The sequence below is a fragment of the Poecilia reticulata genome, chromosome 1, assembly GCF_904066995.2.
Source record: "Poecilia reticulata chromosome 1, P_reticulata-male-v2, whole genome shotgun sequence".
Taxonomy (NCBI): domain Eukaryota; kingdom Metazoa; phylum Chordata; class Actinopteri; order Cyprinodontiformes; family Poeciliidae; genus Poecilia; species Poecilia reticulata.
The window spans coordinates 23080658-23099704 of NC_088830.1; the positions used below are offsets into that span (position 1 = coordinate 23080658).

Consider the following 19047-nt stretch of genomic DNA (forward strand, 5'->3'; position numbering starts at 1 on the left):
TTTGTATTACGGAATACAGCAAATCTTTCCAATAAGTAATTATAGCCAGTTTTAGACATTTCACTTCCAAATTAGGAACCTTATTTTGATTCTATGACTAAAACCTTCCTTAAAACAAGAGATAAACTAGATAGTAGCATTTGCCGTTAATGAAACATTCACTGGTTCCATTAAAAACTTGTGTGGGTAATATGACTATTGATAAGTTGGACATTTCACTATCTGATTTCTAAAGGGAAATTTTCATTGCATTAGAAAAACAATCTTCTTTTCCTTCCTCAACTCTGTCTCAACTCGCTTCAGGATTTCATTTTGGGTTTGTTTGTGTGATTGAGTTGCCATTGTATTTGACAGACATTGAGGTCCAGAGTTTATTAGAAAGATTTTCCAGAACCACTCCAGAGTGCATGTGATGATTGCTTCAGGATTGTGGTTCCATGTGTTCAGACGGCGGGAAATGTTTTTGTTTTATAAGTGATTCGTTTTTGAGCCTTTAACTATGTTTCATTATAATCTCTGAATGTCTGTACTCTCAGCTAAACCTGGTAAATTGTTGGAACATGTGGCTGCCACCGTCAAGTCTGAACAGTCAGAAATCATTCAAATGTAACTATGTTTCTCAGCTTTAAAATCAGCTGGTACTGCATTATAAACACTAAGAGACATCACATACAGTGATTCAGATTTACTCTTTTGTAAAACAAAATAGTAATGTTTTGTCTTACAAAACATTACTTTAAATGTTTAAAAACTGATTTATTAAGAATTTGTAACTAGTTTTCCATAGATTTTTACTGAAAATTTAGTTTGAATAAATAAATCTAAAAGATGACGAGTATAAAAAAACCCAATGTCAATTACTTTGCACAAACACAATTGTTTGCTTAAATTTCTGCTGTACGCTTTCTGAGAGGAATGAGATAAAATGGTTTTAGTAAAATTTTCATTTTTACTAAAACCAGTAAAATGATTTTTTACTGGTTTTAGTAAAAATCATTTAAATCTTTAATTTAATAGATAAGCTGTTAGCTATTAGATTACAGCTAATAATATTTTGCTCTTTTAATGTTTCATTTGCTTCCCTCTGTCTGCTACACTAACCTGGACTCTCTTCTTGGAAGACTCTCCGACAACGGACAAGATGGTTTGGGTAAAAACACCTGAGGAAAAAAAAAGAGAGAGACCGAGCGAGCTAGTCGATCTGTTGAGGGAGAAGGAAAGTGATGCAAACTGAGCCGAGAAGCACAGATCAAAGCTCCCAAACCTCGCTCACTCCTCAGACTCACCCTTCACTGTGAAAGCCTTGTCCAGCAACAGGAGTTATTTAAAGAAACCAGCAGGTTGGATAAAAAGTACCAATGCCTTGCACAGAGATTGGGTGGGAGACTCCTTGACATCTGCAGTCCTGGGTGGTGACATAGAACAAGGTGGGGTGCTGGAGGAAAGCTGTTTTGATCTCTCTCGAAACTTTCATCTTCTTCTCAAAGGATGGAAGGAAAACAGTTTATTTTGCTCACTTGTTCGGCTCCTACGCGGAACCCAACAAGCTCGGGATGCAGCGAAACACATGTAACTACTTCTTGACAATTAACTGTTACCTAGCAACTGGCTCTTTTTCCCAGGGACGGGAGGGAGGAGGGATGAAGAAAGAGAGACAGGCAGCGAGAGAGAGTTATAGAGTATTCCCGCAGCATCCTCACTGGATCGGATGCAACAATGCATTGACAATACAGTACCGAAATGGAAAGAACAGCCTGAGCTCAACGCCCACACCGAGCAGCACGGAGGAAGGAGTGAGTGAGTAGAGGAGGGTCCGGAGGAGGGTGGGCGGGATATACAGCTTACAGTATGAAAGAAGACGCTGAAACGGCAAAGGACCAGGCCACACGGCGGAGAGGGTGACGGTCTGCAGGAGAGCAGCTTGTTGCTGTAGAAACACTTGGCAAAGTTTTAATGAAAGTGTAAACTTCAACGCCTGTGCCCGCAAACTTGTACACAGAAGCACACGGCATTGCCGTAAAGAAAGAGAATATTAAAGTTATGTTAGAAGATAATAACGCACCAGGAGGGTCACTTCTGACTTTGACAGCAAGTCCTCATCAAAAGGATCTGAGCAGGTGAGGGCTGACACCCTGTGGCAGAAACATCATCGGATTGTGGAGCCAGGCTGTTGTTTGGTGCTGGACGGTTAAGAGTGAGAGGTCAAAGGTCTCATTAGAATTTCACAAAGACCATGCTGGTTGGAACTATTTTGCCATCTGTTAAAATGTCGGTATAATCTGGGCAAAAGTGCCACAATTTAATCATCTAAATTATTCAATAATTATGTATGCAAGTCTTTAATGAAATAACATTTTAAATAAATATGTCATCTGACAGCTGTTTTTCCCTGTCTTTATGTTTGCCTGTTTCTCAGCTGGAATGGGAGTGGAAGTAGGTCTTGAATCAACCGTTAACTGGGAACACCTGAGCCCAGTGTTCCCAGTCTACTTAAACCTAGCTGCTGCTCAGACAGGTCCCTGCCTCTGCCACAGCAGGGTCTGAATAATTTTTTAAGTTTTTATCTTTAACCCCAGTATCTGATTTGATGCTACTAGTCAATGTATTGGTAATACATTGACTAGTATGAAAGGGGCAGGATATTATAAGATGTATCTTCTACCTGCTCCTTTTCGAACAGAAAATATAAAATTGCATGTCACATGGGCAAAATAATTTGTTTTACATTTTATTTCTTAAGTTTGTCTCATTCTATTTTGTTTTCTTGTTCTTTTTTGACTGTTTTTAATGTCTGTTCGAAATAAATAAATAAATGAAATGAAATGCTGGGTTTTTTGTTGTTATTTTGTTTAAGAGATCCTTTTCATTCCCGTATAAAAAAAATTAAAAAAAACTTCCTGATTTTAAATCTAATCTGCTTTAGGTGTGAAACATCTTGATAACGGTATTTGTTTATTTTGAATATTTAATAACACAACTCAAAGATAATCTGTTGTTTCATTTGTGATACTGAATAGAGTCACTTTTGACCTTCCATAGTAATGCACCAATTTTCAACCCTAAAGTTGCAATTCTAAATGATAGGAATTGCCAACAATGGCTCTTTTTTTATTTTATAACATCTCCACCTCTTGTTCTTTTATTATATATCTTTTATTTCTTTAAAAACCCCAGGGGACAAGAAGAAGCCAGATCTGAAAATGCTTCAATCCTAAAAAGGAATCTGTGACTCGATTCAAACAGACGACTGAAGATTTATATCAGCTCATCACCTGAGCTGATATTTTCATGGCCTGTTCCATGATTTCACCTTATCCTTTAAGGAAATCATGTTGAGAAGTGAAACATTTAGTATCAATTTAATGAGAGTTGCCAGTTGATAGATTATCTCTCTGCTGCGTATCATCCGCCTTTACTGACCCTCAAAGTGCATAATGTAAAAACACATTCCAACATTTTAGGAAATTTGGGACAAAACAAGTAGTAATATAGTTAAAACCAAGAGCTTAGATTCACTGAGCGAATGAAAAGACACACACTTTTTTCCTCACCGTCTGTCGTTAAATTGGACTGTTCTCTTGTTTTAGTTCAGCTACAATTACCAAAACTGTATTTTATAAAAACTGTGTTTTTGTTTTTAATTCAAAACTGTAGAACTTAACATCCCGGCTCCAAAGGATTAAAAATCACCGAAATATAATTAACATTTGACATGACTTCTATGTTTATAGTTGACAAAAATAATAACAGGTTCGTAGTGCTGGTAATGATTTTTCTTTGCACTCCATCATCGGAAGACACCAACTCTTCTGGAAAGAGTGAAAACAGATTGAAACCATTTTGATTAGATGAATTATTCTACCGTTTTTATTTGCAGAAAAACTACAAGTCAACATAAAATGCATACATTGAGTTTATTTGCAAAAATATTTCAGAGAAAACTGACAGAATTCTACTTTTCATTATATCGTTGTTGTCCAAGCAGAACAAACAGGACAGAAGCTATTTGTATCCATCCATACATTCATTTCATTGATTACATTTTTAAAATACAAAAATGTAAAAGAAGACAAAAAAAACTCAAAAGAAGCAAAGACAGACATGCTTAGAGCAGATATTAGAGATTTGAACCACTCAAAATAATATTGATGATAACCGTAAAAGTTGAAAGATAACACCAGTAGTTAGGCAGGTATCCTATCTGTCTAGCAGGGGTGTCAAACTCCAGTCCTGAAGGGCCGCTGTCCTGCAGTTTTTAGATGTGCCACAGGTACAAAACACCTGAATCAAATGGCTTAATTACCTCCTCAGTTCTCCAGAGCCTTGCTAATGATCTAATTATTCTATTCAGGTGTGGTGCAGCAGAGGCACTTCTAAAAGGTGCAGGACACCGGCCCTCCAGGACTGGAGTTTGACACCCCTGGTCTATAGCAACCATAGAGCAAAAAAATGGCAGATCAGTCTTTCGACCGTAGCTTATTGGTCTTTGGGTATTTTAGTTATCAAATATCCTGAGTGTCCTTCAGTAGGAAAATTAAGTGTTTGTTTTGATCACATTTGTGAACAAAGGAGCTGTGAAATCACATTTCTGACCACTGAAACTTGTTGGAATACAGCAAACTAAAACAAACAGAGTATTATTGAGTTTTAAAGAGTTTGTTGAGTCACACAATGACAACTCATAATCTCAGGATTGCATTTGAGTGTGTTGTACATATACTTTCACATACAACGACTCCACAGTTCATTATAAACAACTTTCCTCCCTCGGTCCAGTCTTTTGTCCCTCACTCTGAACCAGCACCTCTGTTCCTGACCACCCTCACCCGCTTCCTCCTCATCACCCTGTTCCCCCTCGCAGTCATTCTGCTCTCAGGGGCGTACCGGGCGAGCGTGGTGGCCTCCCCATGAAGAATCTGAGCCCTTTGGCCGCCTCCCGCCTCCGCCATGTCATCCCCGCGGTAACCGTGGCGACGGAGGTAGGGCTCCAGCGTTGCTAGGCGATGAGAGAGTTCGGTGATGCGATGGCGCAGCAGGGAGACTTCCCTAAACAGGTCGTTAAGAGACTCGGACAGAGGGCGCACCCTGCAGGAAGAGCAGTGGAGATGCAGTGTCACACATAAAGCGCCAACCAGGGAGAAGATGGCCTAAAGAAAAACATTAACTGCTACTTGCATGTTTTTTTTATTTGTTTATTTTCTGTTTTAATCTCAAAGTCAGCCAATAAATTCAGGAATACCTTATATCTGAATGATTCAAAAGAAAGAGTTAAAAGAAAAAAAAACAACACAATTAAATTGTTCATCTGAAAACAGTCAGGTGTTGGACTGGCTTTGAGGTAAAAGCAGGTAAAGTTCAAAGAAAATCACAAAATGATTCACTTGGAAAAGCTTCAGGAAAACAAAAACATGTGGAACCATGGAAACAAAATACAAAGAGCCCATGAAAGATTAAAAACCTCTGCAGACCTAGATCTTTGTGTCAGAGTGAAAATGTGGAACCTATGAATTCTTCTAATTCTACTTTAAAAACATCTCCTGATTTGAGTTAAAGAATTTGAAAAGGTCAGCCGGGAGTTAATACCAAGAAAATGCAGTGCTGTTTTCATGTAATGTTGCCGCTGTACCCCTGAGCCATCAAAAGAGTTTTTGTTTTGAACAGTTCTTCTAAATTTGGCCTCAAATAGCATCTTAAATATTTAAAAATGAGGCGTGCTTTTGTTTATTTCTTGGGGAAACATCTGTTCATTTCAAATTTTATCCAAGCCACATATTTAAAAAAGTCTTGAGCTTGAGGCAGCTTTACTGCTGCGTTGCATCACTTCCTTTTAACAAGACTCAGTAAACATTTGGAAACTGCTGTAGTGTTTAAATAGGATCTAGCATAATATTTTTTTATGTAAATGACATTTATAAGCTCTATTTACTTCTGAATCTTCCCCTTTGCTTGCCTGATGTGTAACTTTGTGACATGATGTCCCCTCTAATTGTAAAACAGGGTGGTGGTGGCACCATCATGAGAAAAAGGAGGCTGGTCAGAGGTTATTTGAAGATGGATTGAGCTAAATTCAGAGAAATTCTGGGAGAAAACATTTCAGACAGCAAAAGACTTGAACCTAGGACCAAAGTTTAACTTCTAGCACAGTGGTTCTTAACCTGGGTTCGATCGAAGCCCAGCGGTTCAATGAGTTGGTCTCAGGGGTTCGGCGGAGCCTCTGTCGCGGAGGTAAAGACACACTTGTGTAAAGTCGTGATGACGCCCCGCTTTGCCATCACTTGCTGCAGAGGATCACGTTACATTGCTTAGCCAATCAGAGCTGCGGAAGAGCCCTGATAGAAGGAGCTCCACTCTCAGCATGGATTTAAACTTGTGTCTTTATTTACTTCAGCAAAGCTCAGTTTTTACCTAATTCTGTAGCTTTCGGTGTACTTCTAAATCTGCTCCTTAGTCGCATCTTTTCGGGGTTGCTACTGCCTCTAGTGGCGTGGTGGTGGTAACACAACTAATATAATTACACTACTAAATCAGAATACCGCAAAGTCTTTATTATTTATTATTATTTTTTCTTTATCTTAAGAATGTAGAGCTAATTAAATGATCTAAACAAGACCTTAAAGTGGTTCCAGTTTCTCTCGATGGCCAACCTGTTGAAACTGTGGCAAATTTTAAATACCTTGGGTCGTTCCTGGACAGTCAGCTCAACTTTGCTGAAAACATAGACTATATTTTGAAGAACTGTTCCCAGAGACTCCACCTTTTAAGAAGACTTAGTGATCATGGGGTGACCCAACTAGACTCTAGTTGGGTCACCCCTATATCTTGAATTTGGGGTGGGGGTGGGGGGGGGGAAATCATATTTTATTTATCACTACAGAAGGGTTCAGTGAAAACGCATATGAAACTGGTGGGTTCGGTACCTCAAAAAAGGTTAAAAACCACTGTTCTAGCAAGATGGCAGCCTGCAGCCACAGCTACAATGGAAAGATTTGTATCAAAAAATATACATGTTCAGACCAAGTCCAGAATTTGTGCCATGACTTCTGAATATATTTTCACAAGTGGTCAGATTGAGCTTGAACCTTTCAGTATAGATTAATAGGCAAAAATGTCTAGATACAGCCACAGCGGAAGGTATTTCTACACGTATTTCTACACCTCCTCATGTGGCTAAAAAACAAGTTCACACCACACTAGTCTATAATTTTTCAAACAGCCTGAAATATGATAAAAGCAACTTAACCTCCTGAAATTCTGTTTTGCTTCAGGTGTTTCCGGGACCTCCATCTGGCCACCCTGTCAAAAACCTTCTTGACACGCCCCTGTTTTAAAATTTACCTGGAGTAGTCCGGCAGCAGACTGCTGGGCTGAGAGTGCAGTAAAGTCTTTATCTCCCTGAATATGTGTTTCCCCCAGGCGTCCAAAACTCTGGTCACGCTGCGCACCGAGGCCACGTCAACGCTGTCAGCTGAAACCAGAGCAGGACACCATCAGGTTTCCATTCACGTCTGAATATATCAAAGATCTCATCTGGACACTTTGCTGCATTTCCTTTAGCTGCTCTGTGATTTACGGACTCTGAAAGTCATAAATTTATACCTCCTTCTCTGTAGTTCCAGTACCCGTAATCCAACTCATTCTCCTCATTGCCTGCTCGGGCCTCCGTTGCTGTGGCAACCAACGTCAACACCATGAACACAGAGTAAGGGCCCATGACCAGGAGACAGATGCTGTCCTTTGAAAAGAAGGATACAAAGGAAAGAACAAAGCTTTTATGTGGCCTTTTGCTGAAAATAAACTATAAATCTTTTAGGGTTTTTTTTATTGCATGAGACAATAAAACACATTAGAGAGAAAAATGATAAAATCATAGTGCTGTCAAGCACGAGGCTCAAACAGTTTTGTTAAGTATTGACATGAATGGGGGGATAAAATATCTCACGCAGCCTTTTAAAGAAACAAAATAAAGAAATATTTGACCTTTAATCTTAACTTGGAAAATGGAAAATCAGACAACGGGACGCGCAGCCTAGCAAGCCTTACATCTATAGTGTGCCAGTGTACTATCCCATCTAAATAAGGAAGATTCTTCTAACTTTCACTTTCAAGATTGAAGCAACTCGATGTTAATCTGCTCTTATCATATTCCACTTTTTCCTCTTTCAGACATCCAGCATATTATAAAAAGCTACTGATGTAATCTCAACCACAAATGCCTGACTTCCTTTATTGAGTTAGTTTGCAGAATCAGATTTCAATCATCTCAAGTCATATGTGCCAGCCTTAGCATTTATTCACATGACTGCTAGCTCACCACCGAGGCATGCTTGACCCTAAGTGATGGTTGGTAATTATTGCAATTCAAACATGCAATACTGATATTTGTCCAAAATGTATGATCTAATTTGTTAGGTAAGAGAGGTGAATAGACTTCACAGAAAATTTTCCACAGGAGGAAAAAGTGACAATAAACTGTTGTTATATAATAATGTTATTTTCAGGGCCTTACGTTTATGATTTTGGCTCAAACTGGTGAACAATTTTCTCCAATAAAAATAATAGTTTTAAATACAAAGCTATAGTAAAAACGATTTATGTTTTGCATTCATACTTTTAACCAAAGAGTTTTGATTTCCAATTTCAGTTGTTAGTTTGCAAAAGAAATGATGAGGTCATTTCTTATTCAGATAATTTTTCTTGCCGATTTAAATTAAAGACAAAAATCATTCTCTGTGACCCAAATATTTTGTGTCATTTTTTTCTTTGGCAGCCTAACATTTGGGACAAGAGTAACACCTTGCAACCCAATCTGAATTATTCACCAAGTTAAGATTTAAACGTTTCTGGGATGTACTTTCTCTGTTTTTCTATTTGGCAGCTTCATTGCTGTTAAATTTGGCTGACGAGTGTGTTTGGCATTTGGTCATCCGCTGTAGGTTTGATGAGGATCCAAAATGTGGAACTGATGTCAGGCAGAAGTCACCTTGGTCCAAGAAAAAGTAACAGTTTTCCTCATTGAAATTGTGTTTTACAATGTAACCAATTTCAACGTGATGGTGGTGCTCAAATTCTCAAGGTGCAGACATGAAACTACAGCGCCTTGTAAAAGTAATCGTGCGCCCTTAAACTTTTCCAGATGTTGTCATGTTACAACCAAAAGCATCTGTATTGTATTTGGACATAATGTGAAAAAACAAGACACAAAATAATGCGTAAGTTTAAAGCAGAAAGGCAATGATGAATGCTTGGCAAGATTCTTAAGCACAAAAATTTGAAAAGTGTGGAGTACGTTTTTGCCCAAGCCTCAGAGGTTTGTCAGAGAACACTAGTGAAGAAGTTTAAGTTTTACCGTTACTGATACAGGATCAATATCACAGCACAACAGGCACAACAGATAGAAAAGGATCACTAAAACAGCAAAGCTTGTGTATAAAAAAGAGGTCTCACTTTAACATAAATCTGAGTGTGGCGCATTTGTTGTTAGAACATGATTTTCTTCATTCGGTGAATTCACCCATGACAGTGAGAGGATCCAGAAATATTAGTGAAATAAATGAAAAAAGGACTGTGCAGTTAAACTACTCCTGAATGTAGATTTTTTTCAAATCAGTAACTACCTCTGCAAGCAATATGTGAATGCCAGGACAGCATAGAGTGAGTGCAAAAGCACAGCTATGAAAAATACACCTACGCTGTGTAAAAGGAGATTTTTATAATTAAAATAAGTTATTCAAAAGCAAAATATATAAAAGAGAAATTTTGTTTTTGACAGCTACTCAAAACATTTCTCAACAAGGACATGATGAAACAGAAACCTCATAAGACAGCACTGTCACTCTGCCCAGATCTCTTGGCACGCCTTTGCACATCCATGTAAAGTTTTCTACATCTGTCACCGTGTAACACACTATGCATGACAGAAAACTATGACGGTATGTCTTAGTGGACGAGTCATGTTGAGGGGTTGCTTTTCTTCAACAGAAACAGAAAACTGATCACAGTTAAAGGAAACAATCAAACACATTAATGTGTGACCTAATCAAAGTCCAGACATAAATCCAAAACACGTGGACAGCATTTATCCTTTTCCCTCCACATAGCTACACTGTAATGTCTCAATATCTCTTAAAATATCTCAAATGTTTGTGGTTTTATTGTGGTAAATTGCCAAACAAATCAAGTGAAATTAAAACTTCTGCAAGGTTTTTTATACTTCATTAAACTAAAAGCTAAAAGCTGCTCCATATGACAGAGGAAGAAAACATACTGAGGAACAAACAGAATGAAACACCAAAGATACTTGTGAGACTTGGCTTTGATCAAGTTGAATCAACATATTTGTCTGTCTCCAATCACTTGAATTAGACCAGGGGTCACCAACTCCAGTCCTCAAGGGCTACCATCCTGCAACTTTTAGATTCACCTCTGCTCCAAAATGTCTGAATTTTCTCACCAGCATTCATTCCTCTCTGCAACAGGCTGGAAACGAGCAGTTTATTTGATCCAGGTGTGTTTGAGCGGAGACACATCTAAAAGTTGCAGGATGTTAGCCCTCGAGGACTGGAGTTGGTGACCCCTGAATTAGACTTTATGACTAGGCTCATATTTTATAAGTATTTAGTCTGTTTGTCTGTTCTGCTCTAATCTGACACACACACAAAAAAACCTTTTTAAATTCCATGTTTGACAGTGGAAAAACAAGAAACGGGTTACAGGCTGGCGACCGAGCAGGAAGACAACTAAAAGCTAAAATCAAACAGCTTCCATCAGTAGCACACTCTGGTTCCATCAAAGACAATAATTAACCGGTTACTCATTATTTTGCTGTTGAATAATACTAATTTGAAACTCGCAGGAAAAACAGAGACAGAGGAAGTTATCTTCTGCTGCTGCGGTTAAAGTTTGTGGCTGGGAAATTTGAAACTTTTTATAAACTTACGTAAGAATCGGGGGGGGAGCTGGAAGCTGTTTTGGAAAAAATGATGGAATACTCACAGTTGTAAGCAATGATGATGAGCCTGTAAGACTTTCTCTCCTCTCTGTCAGTGATCCGCCTGCGATCCACTCTGATGCTCTCGTCTCGTCTCCCTTGGCCCACAGAGGTGTTATGAAGACAGTCTTGTTTATCTGAGTACACCTATAAGTGTAGTGGCTTTGAGAGCTGTGGTATCTTTAGACCTCAGCGCACGCCCACCTCTGACTCTCCCTCTTTCTCACACACACGCACTCACTCACTCTGCTATACAGCTGCTGCCAGATGTGTTAAAGATTCCCGTTTTCCTGATTTGCCTCACATTCTTCTCTCCATGTATTCATCACCTTTTTTCAGTTGCAGTTGAAGTAAGAGGCTTTAATTTTGCTGTGCGAAGTGATGAAAGTTCTGTACTAATATAGTAGAGCACAGTTTCTTATCACTAATGTCTGATTTACTTTAATCATGTGCTGCTAACAATATTTTCTCCAAAGCTGGGATCAGCTTAATATAATGTAATTGCTGTTTTATTAAACATATGGAAAATAGTTTTTATTTTTATTTTATTTTATCATAAACTCCAGATCCAGATCTCATTTGCAAGAGGGACCTGGACATATAATTTAATCTAAATTTAAACTATATCACTCAGCTGCAGGCTGATATATTTGGACCTTTTATTTACTGTTAAAGAAAGGTTACACAAAAATACATGGAGTCCCTTAAGGGACATTAAATAATGGAGTAAATAAAAAAACTAATTTCTTGTGTGCCCCAGATAGTACCTGGTGCTTACCAGATCTTGTGCGTACCAGATAACATCTGGTATGCATGAGAAAATGCATTGTTTTATTATTTTTATTCAATGTCCCTTTAGGGATATAGCAATGTTAAAAAAAAGCAGTTTTTTTTGTGTGCTTTCTGTGTATGAGACTGTCAAAAGTTGATTCAGTCTTTACTAGGTAATAAACTAAATCAAATTTAACCAAGTTGTACAAAAACATACAAGATGTTCAAATATGTTATAATTTAGCAAAAAAAAAAAAAGAGTTGTATACATAAACACAATAAGGCCTTAGTGATTACATAAGGTTTACGATAGAAAATTGCAGCCATGTGCTTTTAATAATAAAAGCACATGGCTGCAAAAATGTATTGGCAGTTTGCTGGTCTGGAGCACACAGGTGTGTGTTGACATAAAGCTACACACAAAAGACATCAACCGGGACCTTAGAGAAGTAATCTGCTGCAACTCAATCATGGAAAAGTAAAAATTTCCCCCTAAAAATATTGAAAGTCTATCATTCTACTGTGAGTTTTTTTTTTTCTTGTAAAAAACATTTTAGTTTTCAAAAACAGAGGACAACATTTTAGAGATCATCATTCTTCCTGGTTGAGGAGGTCTCAGCCAATTCAACTCAAAATCCAGCTGTACAATAGAACCACACAGCCTGCTACATTTGCTCCAGGTCTCGGTTTCTTATAAAACTACATTTCTGCACTTGCATAATTTTAAATGAATGAATCAAGGATAGGTTTTTATTATTGCTGCACACATATGCAGTGAAACTTTACTGTGCTGTTACTGAGACTATAAGAGAGGTAAAGTCTTATAGTCTTTGTCTTGAGAGTGTGCAGTTACATACACCCAATGTGTAAAAAGAACAGCAAATCTGCTTAATAAAATTCACAAGCACATTTAAAAATCATTTAGAGAGCAAATAGGTACAAGTAGTCAAAACCCCGGAGTAACCTGAATGTTGAACTTGAATAAAAAGTTTGTTGTACAATATACTGTATCAGTATAAAGGTGTGCACATTTATGTTACCAGATTATTTCAGCTTTTTATTCTTATTTTTGAGATTTCATTCCTAACAAAGTTGTTTGTTTTTTAACTTAACTTAAACTTTCCCAGATGGGCCACATTAAAGCCAAGAAATATTTTTAAATGATTCTTTTCCTTGACAAATCACCATCTTTTGACTGTGGTGTGTACACGTTTATGGTATCACCATTTTAAGGTGATTTTTTTTTTTAAATGCAGCAAATATTTTTATTCAACTGCATCTTTTAAGAAGAGATCTGCTTAATTTATTTCCCAAAAAGGGAGGGGAGAGAAAATAAGCAGATGATAGGATGAATTGCATCAAATGTGTAATTGAAAAAAAAAAAAAAAAGTGTTTTCCTGGCATCCAGATGTTTTTCCAGCTCACACGTCTGTTTTCATGCTGCAGCAGAGGTGAGGTCAGAGTTGGCCCGTTAGTGCCCCCAGAGAAAAATGTGGTGCAAAAGTCAAGCAGAGGGGAGGAAGAGGAGGAGGGAGGTCAGATGAAAAACAAGACCACCAAATGAACTTGGGCATGAAAACTCCTGCTGTTAATTTTCCAACATCCCAAAACTTCATCAGAAAGCGACAGCAATGAAAGAACCTGGTTCATGTTAACACAAGTAAAATTGCAACATCAAACACAGAGAAGCTCTAACCACATGAGCATACTCACGCAGTTACTCCTCCAACACTGTCTCACTGTGGTAGAAAGCCAACACAGCAATTCACCCCTAGAAACTGACTAAAATGCAGCAGCCAGAAACTCTTTATTTGTTTTTTTTTTTTTATTTGTTTTTTTACCACAACTCAGAGCAGGTCACATCAGGAATCAGGCCTTTGTGTTTAATGCAAGCTGCCAGAGATGGAAGGTCTCATTATGTTTGTGTTCTGGCCCTTTAATGTCCAGTTGAAGCAGGTTCCTGAAAAATGAACATTTTTATGAGGAAGTAGTGGTTTTGTTGCTGTCAGGAAACCCGCTGCTGTTTATTCACCAAGACAGAGAGAGAGGAGACATTTGGCGCAAACCCGTCCAGACGGCTGATAACTTCCCTGACATGGAAGCTCAATACTTCTGGCATTTTTCCTTTACTTTGGCTTGGATATTTCTATGTTCCTTCCCTTCTGTGTGTAAAGGAATGAATGGAATAGGTAAGACTGTGAAAATGCTTTCTCAATATTGCATAGGCCGATTCAGATCGCTACAGGAGTCATGGCTGACGTCTTCCTCATCAAATATGCATTTGTTTAGTGTCACATTAGTCACAATTACTTATTTTTAACTTTCTTCTAAGGTTTGTAAATGTCATAAAAATGTTTAAAAAAAATTTGTTTCATGGGTCAGAATTTTTAAAAATTGAAACCTATATTTAATATGATAAAGTAACTCTTGTTTAGTGCTGTTTACAGTTTTCTATAAATATTTTTTTAAATATTTTGTCAACCACAAAGCAACTTTTTTGGAATTTGACTTGATAAAACAACATAAAAGTGCTAAATAAATAAATAAAAAAGAAGGAAAACTATTTCTAATTTTAAACATTATTTCAAAGTAAAAATGAGAAGCTTAACACACATTTTTGATTCAGCTCTCTTTACTCTGATAATACTAAAAAAAACTGAATGCAACTCGTTGCTTCTCTAAATAAATACTTTCCATTTCTGCGTAATTTCATCGGTAGCACTTTATTTGACGGGTTGTGAATAAGACTATCATGACACTGTCATAAACATGACATAACACCTGCCATGAACATGAATAAGTCTTCATGAATATTTATTACTGTTGTCATAAAGTGGCATTTGGTAAATAATGACACTTTTAATACAAAGTTGACATGATTAAAAATGTCTTCGTTATGGCAACTTGAGATTAACCAAGAAATCATGATCTGACATAAATTTGTTACAAAAGTATTACTGATTAAACTCTAGCTTTAATAACATAAAGCTACATAATTTTTCAAGTTTAATCAGTAATACTTTTATGTGACATATCTGAACTGACAGGAGGGGCAAAGAGAACATTAATCGGAAAAGAAGCCAAAAAGCTTTTGGTAACTCTGGAGGAGCTGCAGAGATCCACGGTTCATACAATGATCTAGTTGTGCACTCCATAAATACAGGCATACTGCATGCAGTTTACCTTAATCTATCTAGAAAACACAAATTCGTTTCTCTCTGGTCAAAGGAAATTTAAAACTTAAGTTTCCCCACATCACCATGAACACAGCATTCCACCAGCTTAGCATGGTGGTGGCAGCTCCATGCCATGGGGGTGATTTTCTTCACCCCCATGAAGGTGAAGAAAATCAGTGAGTTATTTAATTCACTGATAGTAGAGTTAAATACAGGGTGATCCTAGAAAGACTTGAAAATTGCATTTACGGACTCTTCTCTGTAAATCTGACTGAGATTCAGGTTTTATTTGTGGAATAAAAAGGACAAAACTTTCATCCTCAAGATTTGCTAGACTATTCGAGGCATAACTCAGAAATATGCAGCCATTTTGAGGTTGAACTTGGTTCTACCAACCATGGACATCAATTGTCTAAACCATGCATTATTTTCTGCCACATCAAAATGCTACTTTGTGTCACTCTGTCATGTAAAATCCCAATAAAATGCATTGAAAGTTGAGATTGTAACTTGACCAGATGTGAGAATGTTCAGACGGCATGACGTATTTAGCATGAAGTATTTAGAAATTACCAGCTAAGTGATCAGAGCCTTATTCATCTCTAATCTCATTATTTAGGAGTAACATGAACTTCTTTTGTGTCTAAACTGCAGAGATAATGCTGAACACCGCTGTGTTTGTGGCCTTCTCCGGCGAAGATCTCACAATTCATGGCACCATCCATAAAATTACCAACGAAACTTCAGAATATTTGACATGCTACGACCCAAATGGACAACAGATAAGCAAAATTATGATCGACCTTTCAGTAGGGGAACACCTACAGCTGGATCTGAAAAACCTGAGCAGTTCAGGATTGTACAGTTGCAAAAGTAATTCGGCTGAGGTGAAGTGGTTTATTCGGGTGACAGGTAAGCATTAACAAGACATCAGGGTACACAGAGTTCCTTTCATCCACATACCTACATGAAGATGTTTGATTTTGTAAAAACCAGATCCTCTGAATGTGACTCCAGCAAATACGATGTTAGTTTTCACAAACATTTGTATTACAAATGTTTGTGAAACAAGCACAGAAGGGTTCAAGCTACAAACCAATGTAAATGTAGCCTTTGTTTTCCTTTTATGCAAACACATAAACATGCATCTATTGTTTATACGACTGCATCATGGTTTCCAACTTCCATCTAAGTTTCAAGAAGAAACACGTAACCAACAACACATTGCCATTTAACAAGTGTATATTCAAAATATATAGTGAAATAAAAATTTCTTTCTCTTCTTCTTTGATTATCAAAGCTACCAGCCTGCCAGTCCACCAGATATATAGGGACAGTCATAGAAAACATAGCACTCTCTTTCATGCATATGCACATGCTGGGTATGCAGCTGTAAATAATCCCCCCTCTTATCCAGCAGCTGAGCAATAGTAGCCAAACAGTGGTGGAGTTGTTTCTTATAGTTACAACATCAACTGGATTTGCTGCCCAACTTCCATCTCTAAGCACATCACATTCCCTTTGTTCTCAATCTGCCACAGGAGCCTTTATCAAAAGATCAAGCTAATTTTAGCCAGCACATGACCAGTTTTTAAATGTTTTTATCATCCTAAATCAACTATAATCCTCGAATTATGAAAATAGTTTAAGGGAGTACACACTTTTTTCTTTTTTTTTTTTTTTTTGCATGAAACCAGAAGGCAGATTCTCAGCCTGACTGTGTTGAGCACATTCTGTTTTTGGAAACAACCAGTTTCAAAATCCTACACTGAAAAATGCCTTCAGTCAAAACTTGGTGACATCAGGAGCAACAGCTTCTTTGATCACAAGTATCTTCCCACCAGATGGGGAATCTATAAGTCAACCTCTGCCATCCAGTGTTGCTGCATTCCAGCACAGACTGACCATGTGTTTTTTCCATCTAAAGCCTACAGGGAGCCGCAGAAGCCGGACTACACAGAGGTCTTCATGATGGCTGTCTTCACGGGCGTGCTGCTGGTCTTCAGTGTGTTTGCCTCTGTGTATGTCTTCAGAGGACATTGGGTAAGATTTAGGTTAAGAAGCAGCACGTCGCAAGATGTAAGTGTTGCTTTTTGTCTCATATTGGGATGTTACAAAATCTGTACAGAATTTCCTGCATTTAGAAAGGTACAAAAAAACATGGGAGTACACGCACACACGCAAGACACACACTCATATCTAACTTAGACACATCCAAAATTTTAAACGGTGGGAGGAAAACTGACTGAATCACAAGAGAAAACCCACACATGCAAGAGGAGAACATGCAAACTCTATTTAGAAAAGCCCCATTTTGGCCACAGCACTTTTATTGCACAAAGCAGCAGCGTTAATAATAGCACCACCATGCAGCCCACGCAAAACAGAACAACTTCAATCATTTGTACTTGTTACCTATTCGACACTGGATTGGGATTAAAGTTAATGTTAATGATGAGTTTATATGCTAATAAAGTATAAGGTGTTTTTAATCTGCAACTGTTAAAAAAACATATACCCAAATTTATGTGCATACTACATACAGTCATGGATGTATACAGACACATACATACATACATACATACATACATACATACAAATAAACATATAAACATTTTAGAGAAATACTTATCCTACATCTGTTTCATGTTAGCCTGTGACCAATAAACTTCTCTCCAATTAGAAGGAGACACAGTCTGGATCTCTGGCCACCAGCAGAACACAGAAGCAGAACACAGAAGAAAGGAAGGAGAAAGAAAAAGAGGAAGACAACATGGACATGGCAGCAGCTCAGTCTTCTTCGTTCTATGCCGTAAGCATACATTTTTTTCCCCACTCATCTCTTTTTGTTCTCCATCTGCCATGGTTTTATGAGTTTATTTTGGTTAATCATTCTTGAACCCGTCAGAGTCTGGAGGCTCGGCCCAGGTCTATTTATGATGTGCTGGATCACTCAGCTGCCAACGAAAAGCGAGTAAATGCCCCAAAAAAGGTACTCTTTAGCAATCCTAAAATGTTTGATGTCAATAGTGAAATAATTAATGTCAACATAAAACCCATAACTGCTCCGTCTCCTGCTCTGTCCCCCACAGGCGGAGCAAATTGCCGAATACCAGGATGAAGGCATCTTTGAGTCTGTTTATGAGAACTTTTGAGTTAAATAAACTGGGTTTGACTGATTTCGCTTCATAGGACCGAGCTAAACATCAGTGCTTTTCACTGTCACATTTGGCAGGAACAAGTTAGGAGATATTTCAAGAAAAGTAAAAGCAAAAGATAAAAAAAACAAACATCTGCAACAAATATTTCAATAAAACTGTGTAAATAATAAATAAACAAAAGTATTAAGAGTAACTTGTATTTAAATGAAGAATCCTAGATCTTGCGTCACATTGTTATACATCTGATAGCTGGATATAATAAATATTGCTGAATCAGTAACAGATATTTCATTTACTGTAGTTTTTTGTGTTCTTGTGACATTATTTCATACGCAGGGATTATGAGCAGATATTTGCAATTGTTTGCTTGCGGTGTAGTGGTTTAGTTTGGGTGTCGTTGATATACTTGCATATGACTATGGACAATATGTTTTATTCGATATATTGACACCTATTGGCACTGCCAGTACCATTTAAAAATGCCTACAAACCAACATGACCAGCAGTCAGCAAGAAATGCACAGCATGTCAGCAGTACCTAGTCATTTCTCCCATAGTATGATACAGATATACTTATATAAGTATCTTCAGATACATACTGGTAACTTTATTTAACATCAAAGGTCTAATATAAAGTATTGATTTTATGATTTTTTGTTTGGAGGTATTCATCTAACTCCGCTTGAGGCGAGCATCATGCATCACTAAATATATTTTACTGGAATTTTTTACTATTACTTAGGGCATATCATTCTTTAACATCACAGCAGCAAACACATTTTTGCTGTTAAACCACGTCATTGTTATGTTGCCAAAACTAAGGAGCTACTTTCTACGTCAAATCACCATAAAGGAGTGACAGTGGAGAAAACAAGAAGGAAAAAGGAGAAACTATTATAATCATGTGACTGTTAATTTACATCATACAAACTATTTAACTTGATATGTTAAT

The 19047-nt window shown here is 37.5% G+C and overlaps 2 protein-coding genes across 5 annotated transcripts; one reads left to right on the forward strand and one right to left on the reverse strand.

Annotated features, from left to right (window-relative positions):
• Nucleotides 1-4429: 4429 nt before the first annotated feature.
• LOC145552286 (uncharacterized) lies at nucleotides 4430-11199 on the reverse strand. 2 transcript variants are annotated; one of them, XM_081609255.1, is made up of 4 exons: nucleotides 10993-11199; nucleotides 7597-7727; nucleotides 7336-7465; nucleotides 4430-5085 (listed from the first exon to the last, which is right to left on the reverse strand). In XM_081609255.1, the coding sequence occupies exons 2-4, from the start codon at nucleotides 7709-7711 to the stop codon at nucleotides 4788-4790; spliced, it is 543 nt and encodes a 180-aa protein (XP_081465381.1). In that variant the 5' UTR covers nucleotides 7712-7727; nucleotides 10993-11199; the 3' UTR covers nucleotides 4430-4787. The 2 variants fall into 2 exon arrangements, with proteins under 2 accessions (XP_081465381.1, XP_081465378.1); XM_081609252.1 differs by having other exon boundaries at nucleotides 7597-7732; nucleotides 10993-11188.
• A 1854-nt stretch (nucleotides 11200-13053) lies between these two features.
• On the forward strand, nucleotides 13054-18377 carry nfam1 (NFAT activating protein with ITAM motif 1). Of its 3 annotated transcripts, none has more exons than XM_008416079.3 (6): nucleotides 13054-13947; nucleotides 15589-15846; nucleotides 16862-16977; nucleotides 17621-17746; nucleotides 17843-17926; nucleotides 18027-18377. In XM_008416079.3, the coding sequence occupies exons 1-6, from the start codon at nucleotides 13854-13856 to the stop codon at nucleotides 18087-18089; spliced, it is 741 nt and encodes a 246-aa protein (XP_008414301.2). In that variant the 5' UTR covers nucleotides 13054-13853; the 3' UTR covers nucleotides 18090-18377. The 3 variants fall into 3 exon arrangements, with proteins under 3 accessions (XP_008414301.2, XP_081465376.1, XP_008414292.2); XM_008416070.3 differs by having other exon boundaries at nucleotides 13062-13947; nucleotides 17618-17746; XM_081609250.1 differs by lacking the exon at nucleotides 15589-15846 and having other exon boundaries at nucleotides 13061-13947; nucleotides 17618-17746.
• Nucleotides 18378-19047: the final 670 nt, after the last annotated feature.

What these genes read in the sequence shown, in the direction of transcription:
- LOC145552286 (XM_081609255.1), bottom strand. Translation starts at nt 7,711, where the DNA reads ATGGGCCCTTACTCTGTGTTCATGGTGTTGACGTTGGTTGCCACAGCA. An exon ending in CTGGAACTACAGAGAAGGAG is followed by an intron (nt 7,466 to 7,596) that starts GTATAAATTTAT and finishes CTCTGGTTTCAG; the next exon opens with CTGACAGCGTTGACGTGGCC. An exon ending in CTGCTGCCGGACTACTCCAG is followed by an intron (nt 5,086 to 7,335) that starts GTAAATTTTAAA and finishes CTCTTCCTGCAG; the next exon opens with GGTGCGCCCTCTGTCCGAGT.
- nfam1 (XM_008416070.3), top strand. Translation starts at nt 13,854, where the DNA reads ATGGAAGCTCAATACTTCTGGCATTTTTCCTTTACTTTGGCTTGGATA. An exon ending in TAAAGGAATGAATGGAATAG is followed by an intron (nt 13,948 to 15,588) that starts GTAAGACTGTGA and finishes TCTAAACTGCAG; the next exon opens with AGATAATGCTGAACACCGCT. An exon ending in ATGTCTTCAGAGGACATTGG is followed by an intron (nt 16,978 to 17,617) that starts GTAAGATTTAGG and finishes CTCTCCAATTAG; the next exon opens with AAGGAGACACAGTCTGGATC.